The sequence below is a fragment of the Martes martes genome (genome assembly GCF_963455335.1).
Source record: "Martes martes genome assembly, chromosome: 10".
NCBI lineage: Eukaryota > Metazoa > Chordata > Mammalia > Carnivora > Mustelidae > Martes > Martes martes.
Window position 1 is genome coordinate 8,300,872 of NC_137898.1, and position 15,580 is coordinate 8,316,451.

Genomic DNA, 15,580 nt, shown 5'->3' on the forward strand with positions numbered 1-15,580 from the left:
TAGACATTGAAATTCTTGTAGCCTAATTCCCATATGACTTATCACTCAAAAGAACAACCTGTGAGAATTATGACAACAACTCATAAAGAAACCTAGAATATACCAGAGTCAGAGAATCACATTATTAAAATTATATTGAAGATCATCTCCTGAAACATCCTCACTTTATAGAGAAGGAAACTGAGGCCCCAAAAGGTAATATACGTAACTGCTCAAATCCTTCTAGAAGCTGTAAAGCAACAATGAAAATTCAGCACTCCTCTATCCAAGCTCAGTGATCTTCAATTACTAGAGTGTAACAGCCATCCTTCACTGCTTCTTCAAATTTTTTAGTTTATAAAACAGTCTCAATGTTTTCACTGATACTGAACAATTCATTCACAATTAACAAATAATTACCCAGTACCTACCACATGCCAGGTCCTGTACTTTGTGCTAAATGATTATTTATTATGTGCTAAGCACTGCATCACTTGCACGTCCACATTTGATCCCCACAATATTATTATAAGGTAAGCACGACTATCTCTATGTTAAACATTAAAATTTAGAAAGACTAAGTAATCTGCCTGTAGTCTTCAGTAAGGAAATAAAAAGTAAAGGTGCCGCAGCTGAAGGGCAGCAGCCATGGCTCTGCAGACCCCCACGGTCACGCACCTCAACCAGGGCCACAAGTGACGGAGAACATGAGTAAGCCAAGGCACCGCTGCGGGCATGGGCACCTAACGAGGCACATCACACTGGTGCAGGACAAGCTTTTGACAGACACCCCAGTAGGGGGAGCTGAGTAGTGCTCTGGCTGCCACCAGGCTAGAACAGTGGTCGCTAAGGGCTGGACCTCCTCCCCATTCTATGCAAAATACAATGTTTACAGGAGGGAAAAAAAGGAAGTGGTATAATCACTTTTATAAGTTTATTCCAACAAAAAAAAATCTTATTTTTATTTTAAATAGTATAACTCTGCTTTCACTTGAAAAGAGGGATCTACTGTCAGAGAAGCCTGGAAAACCAAAGATCCCTACGTAGCACCTAAGAGTGAGTGCACAACGTAGAGGTTGCGGGTCCCTTTTGGAAGCCTTTAAATATCCTTTTCTGCTTAAACCTTCCAAGATCCCAGAACAGACAGCATTTGCAGTAATTTAACTAAAGGCTGATTTCGAGAAAAGTAATCATTCAAATAAACAGACAAGACAATGGAAAGGGCTTCTAGTACCACACAATAAATTTGGCCTAAAGGGTATTCAGTAAGGTCCGAAGTAGAAGAATGCATGACCTCTCTTAAGCAATACTCATGAAACAGTACTACAATACATTACTGGTTACCTACTTTCAGAGTGTAAAATCTCTGTAGTATAAGATCACATTAATTAAAAGTTTCATTTGCTGTCGTTCCCAGCTGGAATTCCTTTACCTTTGATTGCTAAATAGATCTCACAAGGTCCACAGCCAAAAACCCAAGTGGTATAACAAGCAGTTCTACTTTTATGGAGATTTAAAAGTAAGCTTTCTAAATAAATAAATGTCTAAGGATATTCTTAATGCAGCAACTGCTCTAGGGCCAACCTGTAAGGAAAGGAGAACCTTGAGGGGGGAAAAAAAACTGGAGCATAAAAAATGTTTTAAGGAGAGTATTAAAAAGTGGTCTACTGCTTTGGGAAATTTTTGTGTAAGAGAGACAAATCAGGCAACCACGAAAAAAATTCCACCTTTCCCCATTGTGCAGTTTTGTTTTTATTCTAGCCATAATTTTGGTGACATAAAACCAGATGACACTCTAATAAGTAATCAACCACAGCAGAATTAATCACATGCAGTATTTCTAATGTAAATGATTACCTGAGAAGTCTGTGAGAAGTCTTGCTAGGACTTGCTTGTTTACCACTTCAGTCTTACTAAGGCTCGAAATAGTATCTACTCTAGCGGTTTCTTTGCTAATTGTGGGCTTCTTGGAAATCCCAAGATCAGATCCAGTATTAACTTCTGTGTGTTCTAGGACATCGGACGATCTCTGAAGCCAAGAAGATTCTGGATCACATGTGAAGGTCTGCTTGGATACTTCTTCAGGAGGAGATTCTGCATTACCTGGTACAGAAGCTGACTTCTCAACCTTCCTTTCACTCAGCTCTTTAAGAGCTTTGATTGTGAGCTGTTCCTGTTCTAAATCAAGAGATGCTGCTGGCGTACCTTGGGCAGGAAAAACATCCAGAACCGTACTTTCGTTAGTCTCTCTGCTTTGTTCAGGGTGTTTGCTTGTTACGTCTTTAATTTCAGAACCACCTGATTCAGTTTCATGCAAGACTTCCAAAGCAAGAGTTGTTTTAAAGTCCGAAGTCTTCTCTGATGTTGCCTGAAAGGCATTTCCTGCACGTTTATCTGCAATTCCTTCCTCTCTGATTTCTGTAAAGGCTGCTATCAGGTCCTCTGGGGAAGAATCATCTGCATTTTTAACACTTTTTTCATGTACTGACTCCAAATAGGCAGAAGTTGTCACATGTAGTGAGAATTCTCTCTCCTTAAGAACACTTGGAGACAGAACTGAAGGAAGTTTGCGCTTCTCAGTTCCAACAGGCTTTTCAGGAGCAACTTCGCTCATGCTGCCTGACTGCTCCGCGTCTCCTGACATGCCATTCCGATCAGGTACTTGGGAACATGCTGCCTCCCCAGTTGCACTCCTTTCAAGACTATCAGGCTGAACTTGCGCTGCCTCAGAGTCACCGACTGGCCCTTCAAAGGTTGCACATGTTTTACTTTCCCTGCTGCAACTGACAATCTCTTCGATTTCTCTTTCGTCTCTTTTTACAATAGCGCTTGCAATGGAAACAGGTTTTTCAGCCTGAATTTTGTTACTTTCAAATGAAATACTGGTTGGGACGTCCTCTATTACTGTGTCATCAGACTCACCAGAACTATCAGCCTCTGTGGCTTCTGCTAACATAGAGCTCTGCCAGTTCACTTCACCTTTTAGGTGGCCGTCAGGTAAGACCACTTTCACAGTGGCCACTCCAGAACCCAGAGAGACACCTTTCTCAAGAGGAGATCTAGGTAACTCTGAAAGTGTATTATCTTCTTTCTGCACACTGCCTCCCACGCCTTTGATACTGATTTCCTTTGTGGAATGGAGACAGTCTGGCATAGGTTTTTCAATGATAGCATTTTCTTGTGGGAGAGAGGTTGGTGCCCGATCACTTGCTGATTTGATGGGAGCGCTCCCATTAATAGAACAAACGGGAAATTTCTGGTGAGCATTAGTTTTAAGATTTACAACTGGGATTTCTGAATTATATTCACTCCTATCAAGTCCTGTAGTTTTTGTGATGTAATCAGATTTATTGCTCTCTTCTTTTGCTTGGGGAACCAAATCCCAAGTCAGTATTTCATTAGTAAAGTTATGTATATCATTCACGCATCTAGACACTTCTTCCAGCGCTGCAGTCGTGTGCGAAAACTGTCTAGTGAGCAACGCAGAAGTTGGGTAACGCCCTGCCTCTTTACTTCTCAGTGGAAATAATTTGTCATTAGACTCCAACAAAATGTCTGCAGACGATTCTTTATCAATGTGCTCTGCCCAGCTACCAAAATCATTTGTGCTCTCCTTATATGCATCTTTAAATTCTTTGTCAAATGCTTCTTTATCAATAATTACTTCAAATGGTGACTCAGGGGAATCCTTTTCAGTAATATCACCTCCTGAAACTTCAGATGGGGATAAGGAATATGTACAAATGCCTTGTGCCTGAGACTCCTGGGTGAGTGGTTTCTGGGCTGTAGGCAAAGTGAACTTGTCATCAACATCCAAGCCAGTTTTATCATCTGTACCTGCTACCTCATTTGGGTTCTTGGACTCTTGATCTTTATTTATTTGCTGTTCCATTAGACCAACTTCCTTTGAGAGAAAAGCAGGACGATCTGGGAAACTGGCTGGAATGGAAGGACGGTTATATTCAACGCCTTCTGCAACAGAAACTGGGGAGTATGCTATGCCTTTATTGGTCCCTTGAGGCTTTTCCATTTTTTTCACATCTAGGAGGGCCAAACAGTCTTCTCCTTCTTTGGCTAAAATAGGCTGGCTGCCTAACACATTGCTTTTTTCTCCGTGTAGTATCGTAAGGTCAGTGTTATGCATTTCAGAAGATGAAAAAAGGGAGGAAGTCATAATTTCTGATGGTGGCTCATCAGAGCAAAGAGAGCTCAATCCCTCTATGGTCAGAATTTGAAAGAAAAAAGTTTGTTTACCAGGTACAATCACACATTAGCTAGTAAGGCCAAGCAGCATGCTTTTCATTTTCCAAGTTACACACACACAGGATGTAAACACACACAAAATATGTAACAAAACAACGATCAACAGTTATCCTATAAAACATGCATAAAAGTGCCAAGAGTGAAACAGAAAAGCTGTATCATGCTACAAATTGCAGATGACAAAAAGATTTTCATGACAAATACTTTTCCGTCTACTTTTTCCATTGTAAAGGTAAAGCATAAAGAAATGTAATGAGATTGGGAAATCTGGGGAAGTTTTTTCCCCTGTTTTTTTGGTAGAGCTGTTCAGTGTAATCAATATAAAACAACTTAATATTATGAAGTACTGATATGTTCTCATCTGTAAGCTGCACATTTCAGTACACAGACCTTCTACAAACCCACTGTTACAGTCTGACAGTTTGAGAAGGAAAAAAAAAGTGACCATTGTTCTTTTTGATTCTCAGGAGATACAGTGGATCCCCTCCTGAGCCTAAGAATCAGACTAGAATTATTCTACTCTACCCATAGGGAAGACTGGTCTCAGGTATAGATGGCCTCATTTTATTTAATTTTTTAAAGATTTTATTTACTTATTTGACAGAAAGAGAGAGACAGCGAGAGAGGGAACACAAGCAGGGGGAGTGGGAGAGGGAGAAGGAGATTTTCCACCAAGCAGGGAGCCCAATGTGGGACTGGATCCCATGGGATCATGACCTGAGCGGAAGGCAGACGCTTAACTACTGAGCCACGCAGGGACTCCTAGATGGCCTCATTTTAAACTAAAGAGTATGAAATGATTGGCCTGCTTCAAAATCTCTTGCACCAACCTGACAATTTAACCAACACAAAACTATGCAAACTGGTGAGGTTTATTCTGTGGTTAAGAAGAGTTAACCCCAGGGTGCCTGGGTGGCTCAGCTGGTTAAGTGACTGCCTTCGGCTCAGGTCATGACCCTGAAATCCTGGGATGGAGCCCCATACTGGGCTCCCTGATCAGTGGGGAGTCTGCTTCTCCCTCTAACCCTGCCCCCTCTCATGCTCTCTCTCTCTCAAATAAATAAAATCTTAAAAATAAAAGAGCTAACGCCAGAGATTCTTTTAAAACACAAAATATCCCTCTAAAAGTAATAGATTAATTAAATCTTATCAGTTATTAATACTACAGCAGCCAATGATTTATCATGTTGTTTTCCAACTTTCCAATCTAGCAAGTTTTTACTGAAGAAAAGATCAAAACTGTCCCAAGGGTAGTAAGTGCTGTCTTTCTTGCACATTGTTATCTCTGGAGTTATTTAAGTAGGTCTTAAATACATACTTTGGTGATACAAACTGTACCACCAGTTTGGTGGTACAAACTGTACCACCAGTTTGGTGGTACAAACTGTACTAGTGGGACAGAAAATATCTGAAGCAAGCTGTAATTTACATTTACTCCTAATGGTAGTAAAGATGGTTTGCTTCTATCAATATATAGTATGATATAGTATCATTATTTAGTACACAGTAAAACCAGATTAAGGAGACAATATAAATGAAGCTCAGCATTATAGATTAAATTACAGATTAAAACCCTGAAATTTTAGGGCGCCTGGGTGGCTCAGTGGGTTATGGGACTGAGCCCTGCATCGGGCTCCCTGCTCAGCCGGGAGCCTACTTCTTCTCTCTCTGCCTGCCTCTCTGCCTGCCTGTGATCTGTTTGTCAAATAAATAAATAAAATCTTTAAAAAAAAAAATCCTGAAATTTAAAGAACTACGTTTTTAGTAGTTCATTTATAGGCTACATTTAAATATGAAATATTCCATGATATGAGCTATGTATTATTACTGAACTTACTGGTTACTGTTTCTACCAGGAAACGTTCGATGGATTAAATCTGGATTAAGGATTTAAGATTAAATCTGGATTAAAGATTAAAACTGTTTGGGAGCCCCTACCTTCAAACATGAATGGAACTCTGACATGATCAAAACTGACTCCCACCTTATAGGAAATGCAAGGCTTATATGTTTTATAGAGACTAAGGTATCAGATGATTCAGACCAATCCTCTTCTAGACAGAAGTGGACAAAATGAATTAGTAATAAATCCACAAATATTAGTGCCTATCATGTGCCAGACACTGCCTTAGAAACTAGATTAAAAGCAGTGAACAAAAAAGATCCCTTGTGTTTGTGGTGCTGTAAGAGCACCTGCACACAGAGCAGGAGACAGAAAATGAGCAGAATCAGTGAGTACAATGATGATGATGATGATGATGTGGTGGTGGTGGTGGTGGTGGTGGGCTGGAAGAAAGGAAAAAGGAAGCAACCTACCCTGAATGCTAACAGAAGAATGCGCTAATAATTACCAGGGGGAAAATGCATGGTGGAACCCTTCTAACATGCTCTGTCAGGACACAAACTTGTCAGTTTTCCAAGCCTTGTTTCTCTCCTTAATTCCTTGAACTCTTTTTTTTTTCCTTGAACTCTTAATACTCCAAAAGTTTTAAGTTAGGTATATAATAATCTGAGGTAAAGCTAGAAGATTAGGTTAGAAATCTTATTCTCAGAATACCAGCAAGTTCTGCAATAAATAAAACTTACAACATTCTTTAATTAACTCTTTAATATGATGTCACTATTATGCACACAAAAAAAACTTCAGTCATATTCCTAACAATAATTCTGTGACAATATATGGAGTGGATAGTGCTTTTGGGGGGGGGGGGCGGTTAGCCTGGGGGCAAAAAGAGCTCAATGTTGCACTAATTCCTCTTAGACTGTGAGATACAGGTGCTAGCTCTCACCATTGTCAATCAAGCTTTCCCATGTGTAACAAAGTAAGTTAGTATCCGCATCTGTGCTTCAACTTTAATTATCATGTTTAGAATTTCAGCAAATGAAAAGAAGTTTCTTTGGCTAGCTGAAGCCCTAACAAACTTGGACAGAGCTGACTTGTATCCAGACAATGGAAAAAACTGGGCTGGAAGTAAAGAGTTTATAAAGGCATGAAAACATTAAATAGAACGAGACCAGAATCTACTAAGCCTTTTTTAGAACAGCTCCCATAAGCAAAGACTCCTCCAATTAGTGAGTATGGCACTTAATAGTCATTGGTGTTGTCCAAGACTGCAAAACAGCAGAAAACGCCAGGAGTTTGAAGGTTGTTAGTTTTTACAATACCGTGTACACTGTAAAACTGCCTGACAGAATGACTCTGAATCATCTTACGTCTCAGAAAATGCCCATTCCCTTTCCCTTTTCAAAAAGATCCAAGCCTTCAAATGCACTACAAGAGACTTTCAACATTACTCAAAATCAACGTCTGTCGAAAAATTCCCTCATTATGAATATCTTCTAGTTTAGGTATTTGCTGTAATGGGATTTAATGTGCATATTTATTTTCAAGAATTCTAATTACTTAAAAATCTGGTATGGATCTATACACCTAATAGGTTTGTTTAAAAAGGGAATGATAGGGGCGCCTGGGTGGCTCAGTGGTTTAGGCCTCTGCCTTCGGCTCAGGTCATGATCCCAGCGTCCTGGGATCGAGCCCCGCATCGAGCCCCGCATCGAGCCCCGCATCGGGCTCTCTGCTCAGCGGGGAGCCTGCTTCCTCCCTTCTCTCTCTGCCTGCCTCTCTGCCTACTTGTGATCTGTCTGTCAAATAAATAAATAAAAAATCTTAAAAAAAAAAGGGGGAATTATATATGGTAAGAGGTGAAAAATGTCATAACCCCATAACAATCATGAGAACATTCCTAAATTTATCCGTACTGAGATTCTTGCTTACCCGTATCTTCCTAAGCTCTAAATACTTGTAAGTCTCCACTTAAGTGAAGTGTATTATTCAAAATAAGACTAGAAAATTAAGTTGGCAGTCTAAATTTCTAGACCGCTCTCACATCAAAAAATTCAAAATGCAAAATAGGGGCGCCTGGGTGGCTCAGTCATTAAGAATCTGCCTTCGGTTCAGGTCATGATCCCAGGGTCCTGGGGTCGAGCCCCATATCGGGCTCCCTATTCAGCAGGAAGCCTGCTTCTCCCTCTCCCATTCCCCCTGCTTGTGTTCTCTCTCTTGTTGTGTCTCTGTCAAATAAATAAATAAAATTTAAAAAAAAAAGATGCAAAATCATTTGATCAACACTTATTAATCATGTGGCCTTGACAAGTTGCTTAATCTCATCTAAAATAGCGGTGATACTAAAAAACCTAACTTGAGAACTGCTGTGAGGATTAAATGAGTTAATACGTGAAAAGTGCTTAGAGTGCTATCTGGCACTTAGTAAATCCTCAGTAAATGTCCGCAGACACCACATTCTCCCCCCCCAAAAAAAAAAAAAAATTTTTTTTTTCTCCTGACACAGAGACTCCAGATCATATGCTTTTTTGACAAGGGGAGAGTATATAAATCCTCTTTCAGAGATTCAGACACTTTCCCTCCTACCATTCTCAAATAAAAAGAAGTAATTTAAAGAGCTTTTACCTATTTCAAAAGTTTGGGTGATGCAACTTCTGAACCAGTTATTACAAAACGAATGCCTGTGGCATTCCAAGAATCATGCTGGATTCTGTGTAGGTAAAGACATTTAAGACAGCCCAACACATAAAAAAATTCGAAGGCAATGTTGAAAGAAAAAAGAACTTTTCCTGAACAAAAGGTTTCATTTTACCACCATTAAGGTCAAAGTATATTTTAGTTCGATGTACACCTAGCTGAACAATATGACAACATGGCACAAAACCAGGCTTGGATGCCATCTTTGACACTCCCTTTCAAACTTTAGAACTACTAGTACTTCGTGTATGATCTCTGCCTTAGGGGACTCAGAATTTCCTAAGAGGGATGCAATCTGCATTACAAGTTTCCCAGGTAATGAAGCTGGTTGAAAATCAGAGCTGTACTACATTTTAGGAGTTTTATAAGGGTAGAAAAATTAAGCTGTACTTCAGAACTCTAGTCCCGTAAAAAGCCCACAGGAGATGAGCCTGATGCTTTTCACTCTCACTCTTGTCCCTGTCCTTGTCCAGATGCACAGCTTAGTAGGGAATGGGCAGTCCTTTTGTGCCTGCTTTAAATACTTCAATCTACTCATTTTAAAGTATAGTGACTCACTCGAAATTTTGATTAGAATAAGGCAAAAGCTCCATTTGACTGGAGACTAAGGTGTGGGAATTCAGGAAGAATGTTCCCTCTTCTATGCCTGCAGTATTTTATCTCAGAACAAGGTGAGGAATTAAAAAGGACGTGATGAGGGGCGTCTGGGTGGCTCAGTGGGTTAAAGCCTCTGCCTTCGGCTCAGGTCATGATCCCAGGGTCTTGGGGGTTGTGGGATCGAGCCCCACATCGGGCTCTCTGCTCAGCAGGGAGCCTGCTTCCTCCTTTCTCTCTGCCTACTTGTGATCTCTGTCTGTCAAATAAATAAATAAAATCTTAAAAAAAAAAAAAGGACACAATGAAAAATCAACTTCCAAGTGAATACTGTGTTCACTTCAAGTAAATACACCAAAATGAAAAAAAAAAACCCTTTTCATATACTGTTTACTCTATCCTTCAAAATAGTTTCTTTTTACTTTGTTTCTTATTCCCCAAACTGACTTTTCAAAAAATATTTAATATTTTTATTCAGGTGTTGGTAACTTAATTACTGAAAATAATGTGATCTAGAAGTAAGTAAATAATGAATGTCATATCCTATTATCAGAGTTCTCCCTAAAAAAGGGAATAGCTTAGAATTCTGTTTTAGGGAGCGCCTGGGTGGCTCAGTTGGTTAAGCGGCTGTCTTTGGCTCAGGTAGTGATCCTGGACTCCCAGGATCAAGTCCTGCATCAGGCCCCCTACTCTGCAAGGAGTCTGCTTCTCCCTGACCCTGCCCATCTCTCATGCTCTGTCTCTCTCTCATTCTCTCTCTCAAATAATAAATAAATAAAATCTTAACCAAAAAAAAAAAAAGAATTCTGTTTTAGATACCATTTGGTTACTTCCCCTCCCTCCTCACTACGGAAATTCATTACTTTTAATTTAAAAGGATAGTTGTACCATGGAAAAGCCATACACATCAGCGAAGAAATACTATGCATATTCATACAAGGGAGGCTTGAAATATTCAGGTATAGGTTTTCCTACACTTGAAATTTCTCATGTTCACAAAACAGGAAGGAAAGACAAATTCTCGTGCAAAACAGTATCAGCAACTTTCAGCCACAGCATCAAAATAGGAAGTTAGCCAGCAGACACTTTGCAGCCAAGCTAGATCCTAAACAAAAAGTCTCTTCTGTACAAAGAAAAATGTTTTGCTTTTGTTAAAAAAAAGGCTGTAACTGGCAAATTTTTTCCCTCAAATGCTTGCCCCAAAGTTCAGTGTTTAACTTCCTATTCCAGATGCCTACTGCATTACTCAAATTGAATGCAAATGTTCATTACTGCAAATGTGCTTCCAGTTCCTCAGCTTCCCCTCTTTCCCATCTTATTTTTATCTACTTTTTCTCCACGTTTTCTAAAGAAAATCAGTGTATGTTTCAGCCTCCACTCTTATCAAGGGTTTCAGAAGTAGAAACCAAATTGCAGTTTGCTTTTGGGCTCATGGACGGAGCACAGCCCCCCATGATACTAAATTACATCACTAACAGCAATGATATGGCTAAAATAGTAATTTCTGCCTCTTCCCCTGCTCTTATGATTGTAACATTAACCTCAAAATGACATCTCTAAAAATATCTGCAAACCCTAAAATACAACTAATATACTTTATCATCTTTACCATAAGGCAGTGCTTATGAGCATGGACTCTGGAGTCCTACATCTGTCATTTATTCACTCTGTGATCTTGAGCAAGTTACTGCAACTTTTTATACCCATGTCAACTGGTAAATGAGCTAGTAACACCTTTCCTCCATAAAACTGGCTGGATTAAATGAAACGATTCACATAAAGTACGGAACACAGTAAAAGCTCAATAAAAACGAGCCACATCCTACATGTATACATCTGTTAATATCTTTATTTTACATTATAGGAAAACACCATTAAAATTTATTCCCCTATTTTGAAACACTTAGGGATTAGACTGAAATTAAATTCTGGTTGAGAAGAAAAAAGGAATCAATGAGAAAAGACTACAAAGGACCTAATTAGGAATACAACTTATTTAAAAAGAAACTGATTATTCTAATACGTCATTACAAATGTATTTAATGGCTGTCAAAAAGTTTACTTTGCTACCTTAAAGAGCTGTCTACTTCAAAGTAGTACAATGTAATATTACATAATTTTCTTTTGAAAATTTAACTGCCCTTCCTTTACCCAGTCCACAAGTTAGTGGCAGTTTTTTGTACATTCACCTCCCTGGAGGCCAACAACTACTATTTCAGGATCGAAGAGGTCATTCTCAAACATCAAAACGTCATACTTAATAATTGTTACTATCAGGGCGCCTGGGTGGCTCAGTGGGTTAAAGCTCTCATAGGCCTCAGGTCATGATCCCGGGGTCCTGGGATAAGAGCCCCACATCGGGCTCTCTGCTCAGTGGGGAGCCTGCTTCCTCCTCTCTCTCTCTGCCTGCCTCTCTGCCTACTTGTGATCTCTGCCAAATAAATAAATAAAAAATCTTATTAAAAAAATTACTATGGCTTAGAGATCTAAAAGCAAGGCACCATTCTCCAAGGCAAAGTAAGTGCCTAAGAGTTAAGGAAGCCAGAGACAGATGAGTTAGTTGGGTTAATGCCAGTGATGGACTCAAGGTTCCTCTTGGTGGCAGCAGCCACTCTGAAAGCTCTGCATTGGGCCAGACTGGACCCAGCTATTCTCCCCAAGGGTTTTAATCCAGTGAAACAAGGACACCAACATCCTCTTTTCTTATTTTTATAAGGCACACTAGACGCTACCATTCTTGGCTACTCTGGAATGCACCTAATCACTTGCCAAGGTGTTTCGTCAAACAACAGGCTGATCTCTAGACCTGCCAGTGAAGTAGAGCACCTACTGGGTCACTTTTCCATTACATGTTTTTTTTTGCAGGAGAAAAACGCTAGTGGTAATAGCGGCTAGACTGGAACACCTTCAGGGATATGGCTTTTTTAACAGCCTTTTTATAATACTCGTTTAACAATAACATTATCCTGAATCTGCACTATTCAAAATAACTTTTTAAGCAAAAAGGAAAAATGGCAAATCTATTTTCCTGACACTGAAGCCTACTTAAATGTTAGTTTTTAATTAGCAAAATCCTTTTTATTTACCTCTATTCTACTTGAATGTGTGTATAATTTTTTAAGCTATAACACTTATCTTGTCAACATTCCATACATTAGGTATGTTGTACTTGGCTTGCATTGGTACACTATTTAGGATATCAATTATCCCCTTTCTGTACGAAAAATGTGGCTGAAGGTTATAACCATGAAGAATGTATTTTAAAAGATCTGAAATATTTACAATAGAGAAAATGTAATCATTTGTTATGTTATGCTATTTTATGTTATGCTAGTTTATCTGGAAGATAAACTGGAATATAATACCCACTTGCCTAAATTATTAAATTACTCATAAGGAAAAAAAACTCTTAAAATCAATCTGGTTGGATTTCAGATGTCGAGTCACTTTGTAGGTTTGAGTTATTTTTCTAATATTCACAAAATATCTACTTTTAATGTAAACACTTAATTTCAAAGATCATGATTTGACCTACAAGTTACCCAAATTCATACAATGAGACACATTACAAAGGGGCCGGGGAACCTAATATTATCAGCCTGATTTAAAAGCAACAAATTATCTACCATGTTTCATAAAAAATATACTACATTCACTTTATCCCATTACGTTTTCATTCTTAGAAGGTCAAAGCCTTCCTATCAAACCAGCATCCAGACTTTACATCTAGAGAATTCCAGCTGGGACAATAATCTGTTTGCACAGGGCTTTTCAGACCTATCTAGTGAGTTTAATTACCTTTTTTAAAAATAAGCATTTCCCATTGACCTATATTTTAGGTTGACTACAACCACACAAATGAAACTGCTTTATTATTAGTGTAACAGAGCATAGTGCTCTCTCTTGCAGATTCTTGGTAGTGCTACCCCCAACAAACATATAGCTATCACACTTGATTCCCTTTTTCACTGGCCGGCAGATTAAACAAACAACCCCACAAAGCTACAGCTTAATCTCTAGGAAAACAAGCCTTGCTTGACAAAAAGTCAACTGACTTGTTCAGTGTTCCCAGGCAATTTGGAACCAGCCTAGCTCTTGGGACAAATCTCAGATAAATTCACACTAAAGTACTCCAGCTCAATTAGTGTATTGGTAGTTCAGTGGAAGCACACTTTTATACTGTTTTTTTTTTCCAAATCCACTACCACTCCAAACCAGTTACATAACTGCAAATCAGTAGGTTAAATGCATCCTACAGTGGGTTGTTTTATGAGCTACAATTCTGTCTGCTCTAAATTCTGTGGGTGAGTTTATAATTTTTAAGAAATGCTTAAAACTATACCTAAAGTTTATGTCCTTTAAAGGGTTCACCTAACTAGTCTTACCCTATTTTATTAACCTTTATAGGAAATCCAATGCAAACTACTAAATATGAAGGTCTGGCTTGTAGTTTATATCTCAAGGGATTTGGGAGCAATAGGAAATTTGTGCCTCATATCCCCAGTTACAGCCTCTTTCTCAACATTTTTCTTTTATTAATGCACACAAAAAAATGACAGACTTGCCTTGTGAGGTCGAAAATAGAGATACAGGCTGAGAGGAAGAGGAAGAAACAAAGGAATCTGAAAGAAAATATAGAGCGTGAGAATTTGACAACCTCACACAGGAATTTTAACTTTAACTCTCCAACTTTTTTTTTTTTTTTTGGCCAAGCATCATAATTTCATTGGGTTTAAGCAAGAGGGGCAAACTCATATCTTTATTTCCATTTACTGTTTTCACTCACCTGGCAGCAAAACCTTATTTCATTTTCAAGATGCATTTCTTTAAGTTAACCAATTCAAATTTTTTGGTCAAATATTCTCACCTTCAAAGAAAAAAGAGGAACCGCTAGCATTTTTAAACAAGTATAACCTCAAGAAAGATGACACTATCCTGCAACTCTTTGTGGGAAAGAAAAAAGAGGTACCTGAGTACTAATGGATATTTGCTTTTAACCATTCTCAACTGCATTTTGAAGAGTTAGTCACTAATACAAGCATTTAAAGTTATATACTTGGCAAATATGCAAAGTAGACCCTGAATACTTAAGAAAAAATCACACTAGGAAAATAGGACTGAATGAGAAATATTCCGCCTTCTAAAATTATACTCCTCTCAATTTGGCAACATTTATTAAAATTATAAATGCATGTACTGTCCCCACCAGTAACAGTCATTCTTTTAATTTGGCCAGTTAACCTACAATATTAGCATAGAATATAAACACATGTATATGCGAATATTCATAAGAGCACTGGTTACAAGTATTAGGAATACTCTAAGTGACCACCAATAGGAGACTAGTTACATCCAAACAAAGGAATATTGTCTGAAAAAGTACGCTACGAGAAAGAGTAAAGAACAGCTACGTATGTTGATATAGTTGGAGAAATTAAAAAGGCGAAGAATAGAAGTGTACATATGTGCCCCCCCTTGGTTGCTAACAATAGGGACTTTGAGGTCTGAAGTGGGGGAGATCTGCTTTTCACTACAACCTTTGGCCCTTTAAAAAACAAACAAAGGATATACATTACCTTTTCACTAAAAATGGAAAAAATTAATAAAAATAGAATGTGAAAAGCAGCCCCCCCAACAAAGTGTCCCTAAATATACTGGCCTTTACTCCTTTTTCCTTGCAATTATAAAAATGCTTTCACAAATATTAGAAATATACTTAAAATAGGGAGTTTGATTGCTTTAAAAGACTGGGCTATAACCTGCATCAATAAGTACGAATTTATTTCGTGAATAAATATGGAGCACAGGAACAGCAACAGAGAGCTTAGTGGAGCACAGGCAAAATTCAGTAACTCAGGACCAGAATTTTAAAATTCACTGCTTTTTAATTATATTAAGCTGAAGCATCACATTTACCACCACAAATGAAAAACCATTCTTTTTTTTTTTTTTTTTAAGATTTTATTTATTTGACAGAGAGATCACAAGTAGGCAGAGAGGCAGGCAGAGAGACAGGAAGAAGCAGGCTCCCTGCTGAGCAGAGAGCCCCATGTGGGGCTCGATCCCAGGATCCTGGGATCATGACCTGAGCCGAAGGCAGAGGCTTAACCCACTGAGGGACCCAGGTGCCCCGAAAAACCATTCTTTTTGGTTGTTTTTGTCCTGTTTGTTTTTAGTAATCTCTACCCTCAACGCGCGGCTCAA

The 15,580-nt window shown here is 38.7% G+C and overlaps 1 protein-coding gene across 3 annotated transcripts in view; it reads right to left on the reverse strand.

Moving 5' to 3' along the window:
- The window catches only part of RTN3 (reticulon 3), a 68,462-nt gene that overhangs the window by 39,585 nt on the left and 13,297 nt on the right, over nt 1-15,580 (reverse strand). The window contains exon 2 of one of the 3 annotated variants that reach the window (XM_080817316.1): nt 1,837-4,197. The exons of the other annotated variants lie outside the window; for them this stretch is intronic. Coding sequence (XP_080673442.1) covers nt 1,837-4,197 — 2,361 coding nt within the window. The remainder of the gene's footprint in view (nt 1-1,836; nt 4,198-15,580) is intronic. 3 annotated transcript variants of the gene reach the window in all.